The 16,838-nt window shown below is 38.1% G+C and overlaps 1 protein-coding gene and 1 non-coding gene across 2 annotated transcripts in view; one reads left to right on the forward strand and one right to left on the reverse strand.

Annotated features, from left to right (window-relative positions):
* The window catches only part of LOC149078498 (dynein axonemal heavy chain 5-like), a 146,803-nt gene that overhangs the window by 19,146 nt on the left and 110,819 nt on the right, over positions 1 to 16,838 (forward strand). The window contains exons 12-21 of the mRNA XM_089241005.1: positions 3,200 to 3,406; positions 7,991 to 8,187; positions 8,402 to 8,519; positions 8,670 to 8,775; positions 10,997 to 11,166; positions 12,153 to 12,326; positions 12,527 to 12,737; positions 12,845 to 13,080; positions 15,485 to 15,787; positions 16,305 to 16,367. Of these exons, the coding sequence (XP_089097131.1) occupies positions 3,200 to 3,406; positions 7,991 to 8,187; positions 8,402 to 8,519; positions 8,670 to 8,775; positions 10,997 to 11,166; positions 12,153 to 12,326; positions 12,527 to 12,737; positions 12,845 to 13,080; positions 15,485 to 15,787; positions 16,305 to 16,367 (1,785 nt within the window). The remainder of the gene's footprint in view (positions 1 to 3,199; positions 3,407 to 7,990; positions 8,188 to 8,401; positions 8,520 to 8,669; positions 8,776 to 10,996; positions 11,167 to 12,152; positions 12,327 to 12,526; positions 12,738 to 12,844; positions 13,081 to 15,484; positions 15,788 to 16,304; positions 16,368 to 16,838) is intronic.
* On the reverse strand, positions 16,701 to 16,819 carry LOC149078499 (5S ribosomal RNA). Its single transcript, XR_016193884.1, has one exon. It is a non-coding gene; the product is annotated as a 5S ribosomal RNA (ribosomal RNA).

Here is a 16,838-nt window from a genome sequence, read left to right on the forward strand (position 1 = left end):
TTTTATCCTCAGCCCAATGTATCAGGGAAACGGGTATTTTTTGGAAATTATGCTGAGGTGAACTCGGAAAGAAAAGTCATTTTGTCTCTGACCGGACTCGAACCAAGATCCTGTTGCGAACTGGGTAAGCATGTAAACATCGACCCCACAGGAGACAGGACCCTGCATTCCTTAATTCCCACACTGTGGCGTGAGGCACTGAATTAGAGGAACCTTTTGGTAGAGGTTCATTTCAACGTAATATCTAGAAAATAACATTTTCCTTGTTTAAAATATAATTTAAGTTTTTCTTCTAATAATGTTAATCGAAATTTCAAAACGATGACAAATAATGCAAGGTGGAATTCTGTGTACGTTAGACTTTTATTAATTTTCTTTTTTTTCTACCTCTCCCTGATTCAACTTCGCTTCTCTGCCGCGTGAAATATAGCTATCCGAAACGTGTAACTCACACACACACATCACTTGCGTAAAATCGAGTTCAGCCCGCAAAACGTCACGGATTTCTCTTGTTTCTTCTTGTCGTGTTTGTATGATTTCACGCCACCAGACGGCAGAATGATGGAGTTGTTACCCGCAAGATTCGCGTAGATTTTCAAGGTGCCGGGGAACGTCTTATGGACAGCTTCTCGGACGTTGTTGACTGTGATCTCGTAGTTATCAACATCCAGGTTCGAACACAACTTCTCAACGATCGAGTCGAGGATCATGTTCATGTATAGACCCACTGGTCTGTCAAGAATCGTCATGTAACTCATCTCCGCCAACAGCGCCAACACTCCTGGAGTGAAATCGATCTTGGGAGGTTTCTTAAGTTGCGATATCTGACGTTTTTTCGTCGGGTTGGACGGTTTCTTCGTTTTAACCCGAGAAGTCGTCGATGAATTTTTACTTTTCTGATCACGTTTCTGAGATTTTATGTTCGGCATGGCGATCAATCCATTAGCAAACAAGAGCAAGACTCTGCGGCCTTCGCTAGAAGCGCATTCAACCATTTTGCCTTTCAGTGTCGCATCGATCGCCGATTCGACTTCCGTCGGACCTACGCTCTTTGTCGTGGGCGACGCCACGGAAACAGCCACTTGAGCAAGTTCAGTACACACACTCTCTAGCAGTTGGTTCAACACTTTTGTGCAGTTTCCATCCAACTTGTAACCACCGCCGACATTCGCGGCTACTTGCCGGATCCCACTGGAAAATACGTTGACGAACTCTTCGGGAGCTCGTGGTGGTCGTGATGGTACGACTTCTCTTTCCACTTTTCCCACCTTAGTGAATGATGGAACCCTTTTTTGATGAAACGGTTCCAAGATCGATAAGCCACGCTTTTTGACAGGTGCGACGTAATCGTCGAGTTGAACGTCTTTCTCCAGAATTAGAAGCCCGTTTGAGTGGAGCGCGACTTTTTGGATACCTTCGGTATGACCGAGACTGGCCATTTGAGGCCCCAATTTGGACTTAATTGCATTTTGCATCTCCTCTACGCCGATTTTTCCGTCTTTGGAATGAGCAGCTTCCATAAAAGCTATGATGTTATTGTTTATCCAATCTCCGAAAAACGCCTGGGCTTCGGCGTCCAGCCGCTTCCCGCTGTGCGTGCAGCTCAACAAATTTCTCAGCCCTGGAAAGAACTCGTAGCCAAAGGGCTTCGGAATCAAGGCTTTCATCTTCGCTGCTTGCTGGAGTTCTTCCTGGTATTCTTTGATAACCGGTAACGAGCTGTATCGGATTTCTTTGGCTTTGAATTTCGTGACGTACTTCTGGGCTGAGGAGTCAGCGAAATCCTTTATCTGCGTCTTTATGACTTTCTTCGCTGCGGCTTTGGCGATCGAGTCATTCAACCCTTCGGAAGCCTTTTTCTTGGTGTTCTTGAACGAGGCACTCATTTCTTTGACCAATTTGTCGTTCAGGTCTGTACACATGTGCGCCAACGCTTCTATCGCGTCGGGCTGTAACTTCAAGTCTGGATCATACCTCTTGCTTAGGATCCGCAATCCTTGTGCGAAATCTAAACTGCTCATCCTGGGTGGTTCTCGAAACCACAACTCACTGAATTCAGATATCACTCGAAAATTTCGAAAATACTGATCTAAAATACGTGTCTTAAACCTGAATCATACTTCGCCTAAATATAATCAGTCTTTTGTTTATTTCACAACAATCGAATTTACCATTTTTAGGAGACGGAAACACTTTCTTCTGTTACGGACTGTGAGTTGATCGAGATAACCAAGACACACCCAATCACACAAGGTGATTTCAGCATATTGTCCCATGAGAACTCGGGTGTCTTAATAATACACTAATATCGATTTCCAGTCAATGCACAGGGCTGGACAAACCTATTGCCTGACATTCCTGGGTCGTGTAAAAATTTGGACCAGGGATGTATTTATTTGGACCACATGCTCCCAAGGCAGACATAAAATTTATTTTTATGCCCACGTCGAGGGCAATAAATAAAAAAATATTTAAAAAATATACCGTAATTTCACACAACTACGATCCAAAATAACATCATTTTCTAGATTAATCATCATAACTTCCGTAATCAAGCTAATCAAAAATTTTTTGATATTATTCATTTGATATTACCTGTAGAAAGATCAAGCATTAATATTAAACATTTTTTTTATTCCTTATGTAGCTCAAATATGGATTTTTAAAAATTTGACTATTAGATTTTCTAACACATGACCCATGACCATCTCACAGTACTCTATACAGGGTGTTTAAGTATTTCCTAGTTCATTTCTCGATCGGATTTTTTGCTACAAACGTCTCCCTCACGAATAGCCATACTTACAATCCAGAGTGATGTACGGAAAATTCACCGACGGAAAGATCACTATGGGGAAAATTCGCCGACAATAACTCATCGCTTTGTAAGTGACTGAGCGATTGAGCAAGTGAGTGAACGCGTGAGGGAGTGAATGACCGAAAGAGTTGATGAATGAGCTAGTGAGTGAGAGGGTAAATTTATGAGTGACTAACCGCACGAGAGTAACTGTATGAATTATTGGGTGAGTAACCATATGACTGACAGAATCGAATCGCTCAGTAACAAAAAGTGTTCCCGTTTCGATGTCTGAAAAAGGCTACCATCTTCAATATTTTATATTCCTCATAATCGAATAGAGCTATACATAAATTGTACATATATTGGGGCAACGTTTTGTTTTCTTTTCATTTTTCAAAGGTTGAAAAATCCGGATTTTGTTTGATGGAAAAAATGTTTTACCGGGATCCCGAGACACTGGAAATGGAAATGAACGAGAACCGGACGCTTTTCCTCGTCCTCAGAGAAGCTGATCTGATGGCTAAAATGAACCTCCGACTTCCTTTCTTTGCGGAAGCTGTTCTTTCAAAACGGTTGGTCTACGTCAAGAACCGCAATAAAGCCAGAGTAGGTGTAAAAAAATATGTTGTATCTCTGATTATTCATCACTAGAGCCCGGATTATATGCACTAAAAATGTTCATTTGTATATTTAATTCAAAAAAAGTGTGGCCCGACTGCTGTCCCAACAACATCATAGCCCCATGTCAAAAATGAAAGAAGGTCTAGGCAGCGCCTCTTAATTTACACATTTATTGTCATAAATGATTGTGTCAGATCTTATCGTGGAAGCTCCTATTCAACTGAGGTCCCTGCATGGTCCCCACAAAAGGGGTGGGTCTGGCAGAGCTCCCAACCGGGAGACCAAGATAATTCTCATCAAATGTGATTCTATTTTTATTTTTCTCACTACAAATTCATATTGGGGGGGGGATGCGTGAAGAGTCTGACTTGGGGCCCACCAAAAATCTCAGCCTAGGACCCCCTACTAAGAAATGTGGGGCTGGGTCTCCGTACCGTGCCCGGTTGAACTCATGGTTGGAATTCACGAGGTTGGAGCCATGTCAGCCAATTGGAAGGCATATTCACGGATCGAGAGCTTTGATTATAAAACCATTACCAAGAGAAAAGCACCCGTTCAAGAACTCTAACATATGGTCGGCTTTTATATAAAAGGAACCAAGCGCCATTAAATCAAAACTGAGAAAAAAAGCTATTTAAAATTACCTTTGATTCAGTTATCTCTCCTCAGTTGGAAGTTGGTTCAAGTAGCAGCTGTGGTGGTCGAGTGGTCATGGTAACGGACTCGCATTGCGAGGAATTTTCTCACAATTTGAAATATGGAGGCACTAATTCACGCACAACACCATGTACGCACTCAAACTGTTAGGTACACGCCTCACACTTCCGGAACAATTCAATCGGTGGTAAATTGCCCATGGCGATAGATTGGAGTTGTACTCGGTTTGAAAGAAAGAAAGAAAGACGGCATCACACAGCCTAAAAAACACTTGGTTCTATTTAGATAAAATATCCCACCTCTTTCAATAGTTCAAATGTCTCGGTATATCTGAAAAATGATAAAAATGGCGCTTAGTTCCTTTTATGTAAAAGCCGTCCATATAATGACTTCAACTGAAATAATCATGATACTGATCATTGAATCATACGGTGTTCATCTCAGTTGTCGGTGAATGGAATGTATGAAATCAAGCATCAGTCCTCAATGGTTTAAGTGAGCACTATGATCCCTACAAGGGTAGGGCTGGCAGGGCTCTAGAACGGGACCCGGGACACAAACCTAATTTTTTTCCATTATAAATTAATGGTAGAGGAGGCCCCTCACTATAGAGCTCAATGTTTCGGGGGGAGGGGTAGCTCCAGGATGGTGTTGGGATATGGGAATGATAAGCACCGAGATGCTCGCAGTAAAAAAGTAAAAATGCTGTTCTTACATGAAAAATGTGCCCTTTAATATTTTTCCCCCCCAAATAGGGAGTATATTGCCTTTTATTTCACCTGCGCAGACCTGTTTCTTTGCTCGCAGAATTTCGATAACGGAATGGTAAAATAACATGCTGCCTTATAATAATGAAGGGAATGTTTTTCTGTGCAGCAAAAAAATCGGTATGGTGTCTCTGTTAGGCACTTTTGTCCATAACCAATAAAAGGGTAAGAATAAAATTTCATCAGCAAAAATATGCCTTCTAGAAAATATTGAAAACATCTATACAGTACCGTATTATATTACGTGAGAAAGACATCAATGAAGTAGAACCCTTTTCGCCACCTATCAAATAAAACTGTTACTATTAAAAATTCCATTGAAATTAGCGGCTGAATTTTGGTTAATGGACTGCATAAAAGTATGATATATCAATTAATATTTCATAAGCAATAATATTTATTAATTATCAATTTCGCTTTGAAATTTTAAAATTTGATATTTGTGTGTAGTAAAGTAACATTAGTATATTTTGCCGAATAACAATCGTAAGAAATCGTGTAGCTAATAATTAAATCTCAGAGGGTCTAGGATGACTGACTGACTGACTGAAAACGAGCTTGTAGGATTTTTTTGTTACTCATCCTAGACTTTAATACAATTGCCGTTGCCAGTTGATGCGAAGTACCGAGCTCTCGTCTTCGTTTCTCTACTTAGGTAGAGATATTGATCAGTCAATGGCAAAATGGTTGCTTAAAAACAACCACCGGTAGTTTTTTTAAAATTATATATAACCCTTTATATATAAAATACTTTCACTAATACAAAACAATATCAATTTACTGTTAACAGTTTTCAGGGGTTAAAACATCTTCCCCATCAGATTACACTTACTTTCAAAATAAATCTCGTCGATTACAAATATTCTCACAATATGTACAATATTAAACAAATCAGTTTCAGTGACCCACTTTGCCACGAATTGCAAAAATTACCAATGTTTTACAACGTAAGTTTACAGCATAGTTTGCAATATATTTCCATTTAGACAAAAATGATATGTGTATATTCACCAAAACCATTCAATGTGATTCCTAAACATTTGACAAACATATTAAAAAAAAATTTAATACAATTGCATGTTAAGAATTTTACTAAAGTTAATTTACCGCACACAAATAACAGCTGTTAAAATTTCAATGAAAACCTAACATTTTAATATTATTAATCACAAAATATTAGATTATATCATATTATATTGCTTTTTTTCAGGCAATATATAATCAAGATTCGGTTGCTAATTTCAATTGAATAATAGCAACAGGTTTACTTGATAGGTGGTGGAAGGGGTTTCAGTTCTTGATGTTTCTCACATGTAATACAGGACGATTCTAAATTGATGAGAAACTTTAAGAGGTGATATAAGACATCTAAACTAGCATTCTTGTTCATAGAATGAGCGCTCGAATCGCAATAACAAATGCGGTAGAGCAGTGTTTCTCAACCGCCTGGCCCTCATATCATTCATACCGGGCCACGAGTGGTTAGCCGTTTCATTTTTCCTCATTCATTTTCCGTTGGCCGTGTGTTTGACAGGGCCTTCGACTCACAAAAATGAACGAAACCGGGCCGCGGGCTTGAAATGTTTGAGAACCACTGCGGTAGAGGGTATTGAATGCACAACATTTCACCAAGAACAAATGTCATATTTCCCCGACGGATTTGCTGCGATATCAGCCTTTCGATGGTGCATATGCACCTTCGGATTGGATTGGAGTTTGTTTCTTAATAGCAGAAGAACCATCAAGTTTATGCTGTATCAAACAATGATCAAGTGGTAGAATTTGCGTTACCAGGTTGCACCGTGAGAAGGCCTACCACATTACAATACCCGCGTCCTGGTAACGAGTATTGGCGTACACAAGATCGACCTTTCGGGGTGGGGCACATTATTTGGGGGAGCCCAAGGACTCTCTTCCAGAGACATTTTGAGCTACTAACTCTCAAAAAGCATTTTAAATTAACAGAAATTTATAAAGATAACATACGTAATGGAAGTATTTTCTTCCAATTTTTTAGTTTTTTACTGAAATATTTGAAAATATTTTAAATTTTTGATTGCCTTGGGAAGGGCCCTCTTCTCTGCTGTACACGCATCTGATCGCAAACGTATGATCTCATTATCCTTTAAAGATCTGTTACTTCGCTAGACAATTTCACTGCAACGCATAAATTAAAAAGGTAGGGCAAAGTTATCTTTATATGCTACGCAACCTAACAATATGCAAGCAACATAACGCAGAGAATAAGGATTAAGAAAACTAGGAAATGTGTGTGTGTGTGAGGGGAGCGATGCTTAGATTTTCAATAAATAAATTTTGTCTTTGGATTCAGAATAAATATTAATTTATTCAATTTCATATTTTTTCATAAAAATGCGCAAAAAACTCATTTGTGACACTTTTGATTGAATAAGATTTTTCTTCAAATTATTTTTCGTAAATTTTATGTAGAATTCTAATGCATTATATGATGCATATGTGTTAAATAGCTCAATTAATCCTATGAAGGGCAGACATTTTTCAAAAACCCATAGGAAAAAATTTAACCAGGTGCGCCCACTTTGGGACCACCCTCCCGCTTCAAAGAAGGGTTAATATAGGGATTTGATATCTTTAATCTCATCAGGACATTTTCATTCCCTCGAGACATCTTAAATTATCATCGTTTCCCTCCCCCCTCACGCCCAAAGGGCGTCGTGACTAACACTTTGCGGACCATCAAGATAATAAAGGCGAAGAAAAAAAACTTTTTTCACAGACAGTTGTAGCTCAAGGGCGGCAAAATATTATTCGCCTCAGACGCTAAATTTCTAGGACCGACCCTGCCGAAAGGACTCCGAGTCATGTTCATTCACACACAATTTCAAAAAATAATTTGCGAGGTTGAACAAATACGAAAAAGGACAAGCTGTGCGAGGGAGATTGGGAACCCCGTAGGGGTACGTAGAGGACCTTGTGTGCCATTCGTAGTATACAGATACTAAAAATGAATTTAGTAAACTTGTACTGTGTAAACTGGTTAAGAAAAAAAAGTTTGACAAATGTTTCCCACGGGGTAAAACAGTCTCCCGAGCTCGTATTTCCAAGTTAATTAGTTTTTGATGAATGTACTGACTCGTGATCTCTCAATTTTATCGTTTTCAAGAACTGCTTGAGGCGGCACAAAGCCTTGGCCAGCACCGGCAAGCAAGAATTAGCTCAGTTCATAAAGATTCAACTCCAGAAAATTGACTTTTATCTTAGACCACGATTACTGAACATTACTTGGTCGAGTCTTAATGCGGCGAAGTTTCTTTCAGAGTACATGGGGGCTGTGAGAGATGCAGAAATCACTATTGGAAGGTGAGTCTTCCCCCCCCCCCCTCACTTCAAAAGTAAATATTCCAGCTTTGTCTGGTTAATGCTCGATAAAATTAAAGGAATGATGATTGACTTATTATGCATTCATCCGTAATGAAGACGACTTATCTTTTATCCATTTGTCTCTGATACAGAATGAAAGCAAAAATCTCATAATAATGATAATTATTATTTGTTAATCTCTTTATACATAAAGAGCCATAGAAATTCTCGAGACAAGAATAGATTTAATCCTCGATTCGATGTACGATTTGGAAATGTTCGACCGTCTGCATAATCCGATGGACCCGAATAATTTCTTAGCCATGATAGAGGTAAGAGAGATAATTAAATTATTATTATTATTAATTACTTTTTCCATGAATCACGATCTTCTAAGGATTAAATTTGATGGATCTTTCAAATAAATTGGATGTTTCCTTTATAAATTTAAAATAAATATTTCAAATCCTATTTTCAATTAGCAATTCTCTCAAGAGGCCGGTGAAACCTTGGAAAGACTCAGTCTCAACATATTTGAGTCGATACAAGAACTTCAAGAAATCTTGATTGGGAATAGAAATTTAAAAGGTATAATTGAGGAAAAATTGCTTCTTCGAAAATTTACTGCGTAATGCTGTGTAAACACTATAAGGCTTAATGGACAATAAGGATCAATGGACAATTTTTGGTTCAACCTGAACGTGGAATTAGATAGTTTTTCTATATCTGCACTATAATAGTTTTTCTTGTCCTTAAAGTAAGGATAATTCCATCAAGATTTGAAGAAAACGAATGGTCTCTTTGAAAACGCTCTTAGCAACAAATTTTGATGATCTATATTTGAGGTATCGGCGATGAAACTCAAAAAACTTGTTTACTTGCTCGCATGTTAGAAATAGAAACGTGGGGTGGGGTGGGGTTAGTGCAGTAGATTAGACTTTTTCGCATGCACTGTTCTTCTCTATTTCTCACTCTCCCTTGCCGCATTTCAATGGTGAACGAAGGATTCGTCGAATCTAGACGCATACTTCCAATTAGTAAAATTATATCCAAATTACGTGTAGAACTCCAGTGCTCATATAACAAGGGCTGTCTCATGAGGCGCTGGAGTCCATACCAGCTGGCGTCACGTGTGACGTCATTGGCCTGCAGAACCGAGTGCGCCCACTTTGCTACCTTGCTAATTATGACACTTAGCACATAGTCGCTTTATTGCCCATTTTACTGGATTCTTTATTCAAAATTGTCTTTTTGATTATTTTTATTAGTATCTGTTTATTTTGGCTTCCTTCGTTCATCCATTTAAACATTCAAAATAAGAAATTTTGCATTTGCTTATGTAGTAACTTCCACTAAGGACATTGTTCTCGGATCCATTTCAGTCGAATCGCGTACGTCAGTTAATTGTTATTCGGTTGATTGAAAGTAAATTCGAGACAAAATTTCAATTATCTTCTGAACTTTCTAATAATTTTTTAAATTACCTTTTAGTGTTCATTTGTATTAGGTGTAGCTTTTACAAGCGCCAAATTCGTTATATATATATATATGCAGTCGAATCCCGTTTTAACGAATACTGTTATAGTGAAAATCTCGTTTTAACGAACACTTAAGTAATCCCCCCTCAGATAAGTTTTGATAGGAACTATACAAAAACCTGGAATTCCTTTATAACGAAATTTCGTTATAATGAATGTATTTCTCCGGTATCTTGTCGTTCGTTATAACGGGATTTGACTGTATAGCAAAAAACAAAAAAATTCCTAATATAAAATGTAGGAAGTTATTATTGATATAATTTTGAATGCTAATATGGAAAGAGGGAGAGATAAAGAGAAGAGACATTAATTACTTACCAAATATTTCTTAGATTTAATCTATTTCTAATTAATTATTATCTGTTCTAATTAATTCTAAAAGTAATTCTTAAATTAATTCTAAAAGAAATTCTTAAATTAATTCTAAAAGAAATTCTGAAATTAATTCTAAAAGAAATTCTGAAATTAATTCTAAAAGAAATTCTGAAATTAATTCTAAAAGTAATTCTGAAATTAATTTTAAAGTTAATTCTGAAATTAATTCTTCCAATAATTCTCCCAGCAATTATGAAATTTATACAAATATATTTATTGAATATATTATAATTATATATATATAATAATAATAATATAATAATAATAATATATAATAATTATATATATTATATATATAATATATTATTGAAATATATTATATTGAATTTATTTTTTGTATAAATTAAAACCAGGCAAAGTTACTCATTTTTTGTGATAATTATGAAATTGATTAAAAAGTTTCAAAATATTAAAATTTTTTGTGTTTGCCTGTAATGATCCAATGCTATGAAAGTGGAGTGAAATTTCAGAAATTAGTCTTTATAGAGAAGGTTTAATTTGTATTGTCCATTAATTTAATATTTTTATATACTAAATACTATACTTAATGGTAATTTTCAATGTTTACATGAAAATTGAAGAGACAGAATCTTTCAACGAAGCCTCGATCCAATTCCAAGAGACGTACCGAAGACGGGTCGCTGATGCTGTGTATTCTGCCGTTGTAAACTCCCTCAATAGACTTCTTCGAGCAGCTAGAGGGGAAAGTTTAACGAAGAGTTATACAGGTACGAAACACATATCAAGTTATATATTATATTTAGAATTTAGATATAATTCTACTTGATGATAAAATTGGTGACACACACACACGCACGCCTCACAACGAACCTCATATTTTTCAATACACGTACATGAATTCTTGAGTTATGAAATATCACGACATTTCTTTTCAGTTGGAAGAAACTTCAGAAAAGAAGAGTTTCTGTTATTTTCTGTGAAATTCACTCTCAGGGAAGGTGTCATCGCCATGGAACCTACCATCGAGGAACTGGAAAAGACTTTGGCTAGAGCAGCGGAGTCCATAGCACTGTGCACAAGGAATATTTCAGTTTGGCAGATAAAGGTACTTTTTCCAAACCAAATGCACATATCTCGCGAGCATTCCTCTGGAGCACGGTTTTCCCAAACGTTTTGTTCCATCTCTTTCGCTTCATTTTTTGAAAAATATGCCTTTCTCGTCGCCTTCCAAATCAAGCCCACCCATAGGATTCTAAACTACAGGCATAGCTGCTTCCACACTTCTATATATAGACCATTACATATTTCCCCTTTAAACCAAAACCTTAATCCTGAAGATTATTAAACGGATGATGATTAATTGATGCATGCTTGTGTGGCCCTTACGTATTTATGATGTCTTGTTTTGCTTATTTTGAGTGCAAGTGCCATCCGTTGTTCACATGGAAAGTGAAATGGCAGATGCCAGAAATTTTTGCTTATGTAGTAATCGTATTGAAGGTTACGCCTGTTCTCTGAGTAGAGTAGGGGGTTCATAATGAGGCCCATAGCCTCTTGGAGGGGGGGGGCGGGGTTCTGTGAGCTTGAATGAAGAAACAATCGCCTCATTGTTTTTTTCATTATTATATGCTAAATAATATTCTGTTGAGAGGGTCTGTGGTGCTATCTACTTTATTGAAGTAGGGCAGTGGTTACCAAAACATCGTCACCTGAAAAATGGATGCAAAAAAACTGCGGAGTTCTTAAACAAATTTATATAAATTTTTTTTTATCCTTTATATTTTTCGTCATCGGAAGGAATATGTAGTTGAAATTTTATTTGCATAAAATTTGAAATAATAATTTTTAATTTGATTTCATGTGGATGCGTACTATAAATGCTCTCACGAGCAATTTCGACATGATGTTGTCATTATCTTCAGGTGGAAATGTATGAAATTAATAGCATGCTTTTCTGAATAGAAAGAAGTATGTGAAAGAAAATGTTAGAAAAAAATTTGCATCAAAACTCTGCTGCATTTTTTAGAATTCCGATTTTTTCTTTGCGTATCTTGATCTAATCTATCGACTTATCTATATTAATTAATAAAGGATGCTACTTTCTGGTCTGGATCGAGGTCGGTGCTACTGTTCGACGACAGAGACAACTTAGTTGCCAGAGCCAAATCCTTGCCGAAGATGAACCTGAGCTATGCTGTAATGGAAAACCGAGAGATTCTCCAGCTCATGAGTGATATCGGCACTTGTTTAAAGGATACCAAAGAGGTGAGGAAAAAATAATTATTAAACTTCAAATTTTTTTTGCATTATCAGGTCTATAATGAAATTCGATGATTACTCAGTCTTAGCTAATTAATTTAAAGTTTTTCGTTTTTCGTCTAGCCCCCTTGTTGAAAAATTTGCCTGTTGTGGCTTTTGTATTTATACGATTAAGGTGTCCACGCGAATTTATTTTGATTTTTCAGGTTGTTGACAAGCACCTGGTATTCTTCGAAGATTTCAAACACTTGTGGTCATCATCATCGTCATCGATAACAGAAAACATTGAAGAATTCAGTTCCAGAAACGCTACATATATTCAGTTCGAAGACAAGATAAAGATGTACGAGGACGTCAGGAAAACAATTGAGCTGCACAGCGATCATTTGAGAGTCGGATGCATCCACCTGAATTTCGGTCCATATTTACATTGAATAATTTTCAAATTTTCTTGAGCTCGATTCATTGTTGAGATCATTAAAATACTAAAATTTATAAATCCCGCTTTTTCTTTTGTCAATCAGGACAACTTAAGTCAGAAATAACTAGATTCATAAACGAATGGTGCGACCATTACGCAGGCGCGTGCCGTCAAAGGTACCACGGAGTCTTACAAGAGTGCCACAGCACTATCAAGTGCCTCCAGCAGAATTTAGTTTTCCACGGTGAGGATGTGAAGAGCGTAAAAGAGCTAATAAAAGCTTTAGAAGAAACCAGAGAACGGGAGGTTGATATGGACATGATGATACAAGAAGTCGAGGTACGTAAATGCCATACTGTATTTAGGCGGAAAAACTCTCTATCAGTGACACAGTTTTACACTACTATTTAACAGTACATGCACCTCGTACACATTCATATGCGGAAATTCTAACGAATCGGTACATGCCGGAATGTGCGTATGTCTTTGAGTTGTATGCATGGCCTCGAGCGTATCCATGTTGTCAGAATTGTGCTTAATTCGTGTTCTTGCTGATGCGGCCATGACAGTCATACTTTTGTTGACAACTACTAACTAAATCACACATGTACCTCATCCATATTCCTGTGTGGAACTTCTGATGAATAGGTAAATGTTGGAATGTGCATGTACGTAATGTGAACCTGACGTGAAGCTCGTTTCTGTGTAATGCTTGTTGTAGTGCTGTCATCTGGCATCTATTTTTGGAACTATGAGTAAGTGAATTGTAATGATTGAATATTTGCATCGTTATGTGGAGGGCTGTAGTACTTTGTGGCGAGACTTTTTAATGAGGTAGATCGGCTAGTATTCGTGCCTCGAAGTTGAGAACCATAAAAAACCAACCAACCTAAGCCGACCACCACTGGGGTGCCGGTGGAGTTCGAACTCGGATGCTCGTAATGTGAGTCCGTCACTATGGTCACTCGACAACCACAGAGGCACAATCTTAAACTACAAACACAATTTTACACCTTGAAACATGGGGCCAGCTGTGTACGGAAAATTCACCGACAACAATTCATCAGCAAAGTGACACAGTGAGTGAGTGATTCAGTCGGGAGTCAGTGAGTGAGCAAATGATCAAATGAGTGAGGGAGGGACTTGGTGAATGAGCAAATGAGTAAGCAAGTGAGCAAATTAACGAGTGAGTGAGCAGGTGAGCAAATGAGAGAATGAGCGAGTGAGTACGTAGGTGAAAGATCAAGTGAGTGACCATATGAACAAGCGAGTGAGCAAATGAGCGAGTGAAGTGATCAGATGAGAGAGCAGTTGAACAAGAGGGTAAGTCACTCATACTCCCTGGTACCTCATAAGTGGCATTTGTGGACACCGTGGGCTCAAAACCCCATTAGAAGCTTGTTGCCCCGTCTCTCTTGATGCCAACAAAAAAAGCATTTCCCCCGTTTCTAAGTGCAATATTCGCTGAGATATTTTTGAATTCAAATATCAAAAAGTTTGGAAAGAAACATTCTCAGTCAGTTTTTGCTCTTCTCCCCCCCCCCCCCAACTTTCTCTCAATTTTTGAATTCAAATATTTCTGCGAATGTTTCACTTGGAAACCGTGAAATTTATTTTGGTGGCGTGAGGAGATACATGGCAACGAGTTAATAATTAGGTTTTTGGGCTTTAGGTTTAATTTTTTTATTTTAATAACTATACCTCTTCTTCCGAGTATATGATGTCACTCTCCGCTATCCATACAAAGGGTTTTAACAGCTGGCTGTGCGAGGATATGATTTTTGGAAAGAGAGAAAATTCAACTGCCCCACCGGGAATCGAATCCATGTCCTTTCACTTTCCGGGTTAACGCCCTAGACCACTATACTACAGAGGCAACGAACATCGCAATCTTTCTTTGGAGCTCGTGGGAGATGGACGGTCGGACCTAACTCAGGCCAAAGCTCACAGTCACTGACAATGCCACCAGATGGCGACTTATCCGAGGATGACATCACTCTCCGAAATCCATACAAAGGTTTTTTACAGCTGGTTGATGCGAAGATATATTTTGGAAAGACAAAATTTTCAACTTTCCCAACGGGGAATCGAATCCACGTCCTTTCACTTTCCGGGTGAACTCCCTAGACCACTTTGAATTATCTCTCTTTCCCAAATTTATCTTCGCATCTCAGCCAACTGTTAAAAACCTTTGTATACATCGTCTTGCAACATGAATGGCGTATCTGAAATTCCTGACTTCGCACATTTATATTCCGCAAGAACGACTTTAATATCTGTCACCATTTCATTGCTATTCCCATTTTGAAAAATGTTAGTCGATTGTGGAACGTTCTGTAAATTGCTTGGCGGATACTTCCAGTTAGTTACGGGCTCTAGAACAATACTGCCCGGGGGATTCTATTAATGTGGCCCTAGCTTACAACCGAAGATGTTTTCTCGGCACAATATCGAATTTTTAGTGAGATGTTTGAAAAATACATTTCATTCTAATTCCAAGACACGAAATAACATATTCACATACGAGAATTTAATAACGAATCGCTAATTCTCAGAATTCCATTTATTGTCTCAAAGATGATATCGAGATTCATCAAAACCCAAAAACATCTATCTAAATAACTAAACATCTCTATTCACGATATAAATTAGGTTTCATGATGTCTATTTGATCAAGTAATTACGTGCATTTTGTTAGATTATTATACCTAGGTTAATTTCACCGTAGAATATTTCCCCTCAGGAATGTTTCACGACTTTGAATGCTTATCCGAACATCCGTAAAAGAGAGGATTTCGACGCCGTCGATGAAGTGTCGTACGTGTGGTCGAAAACAAGAAAACAAGCGTCCGAGTGCCAGCAGAAGCTTCTCGACATACAAGTGAACCTCAGGGAACAACTGGAGACGAACATTAGGGAATTCGAGAGGATATTTGATGATTTCCTTCAAGATTACGAAAACGTGAGTAATTTTGAAGATCTATTCCGGGACAGACCAGCACACCTCCTAGAGATAGAAGGCCACCGCACACTGCTTGTGACGTCAGTAAGTAGTGCATTTTCTCTCAGAATATTCAGGAGAAAAAAAATGTTATCATCGTTGTGCGGAAAAGAAATGATCGGGCTCAGAATTGGCGATTTCTATGCCCCACATCCAATCACTATGCGGTATTTGTGAGCCAATCCAAAAGATTCTACGCCAAAAAAAGAAGAAACGAAATAGGATGCTATTTTTCAAACTGCGGCAAACTTGCTAGGTAGTCTCAATGACGTTTATGGCAACCCGTGCGAAGGCCGTCTATCTCTAGGAGGTGCTGGGCAGACTGACTTATTTTTAATCCGACATTTATGAACTTACTCTCAAAATACAGTAATTCATGATACAGTTTGGTGTAGTTATTATAAACGGATAAAAAAGAACAACAATGTTGTTTCGGTGTCACCCCACGGCATTCACACATAACAACATCCTTCACACTTTTTAAATTACTTATTTTTTAAAAAGCTACTTTTTTCTTATTTGATCTATTACTTAACTTAAATATTTTTCTTGTCTTCTACAGAACAGCCCATTACTAAAAAGTATGAGCCCATCAGAAGCGGGAGCCCGACTCGTCAACTTTCAGGTAATCTCAAATACCAGAACATCGTTAAGTAACTTAAAGCCGTGGTACCCTACTTCACCAAACTCCAACTCTAGTCATATGGCAATTTACTGCCATTAACGAGATGGGTTGGAAATGAAGGAGTTGTCTATCGGTGTCTGTCTACAAGCTCGTTAGGGAAAATATCTTATCTATATCCTCCCTCGAGTTTTGAACTTGGGACCGTGACACCAATCTTCACGGTGGTACACGAGCATCACCACGCTACTCGGGCACACCGCGGAACTCTGGTGCTCCAATTTCATTTCATACCGTGCACCGCCCAGGGCTCTATCAACCATAGAGAAAAAGTGATGCCAACAGCACGCGGTGTTCCCAGGTGGTCACCCTTTCAAGTACTAACCGCGCCAGATGCTGCTTAACTTCGGTGATCGGACGAGAACCGGTGTTTTCAGCATGGTATGGCCGTTGGCCTCTGGTGCTGCCAGTAAA

The sequence above is a fragment of the Pholcus phalangioides genome, unplaced genomic scaffold (genome assembly GCF_987345545.1).
Source record: "Pholcus phalangioides strain wild (caught in Gottingen) unplaced genomic scaffold, Ppha-v1.0 ptg000013l_1, whole genome shotgun sequence".
Lineage (NCBI taxonomy): Eukaryota > Metazoa > Arthropoda > Arachnida > Araneae > Pholcidae > Pholcus > Pholcus phalangioides.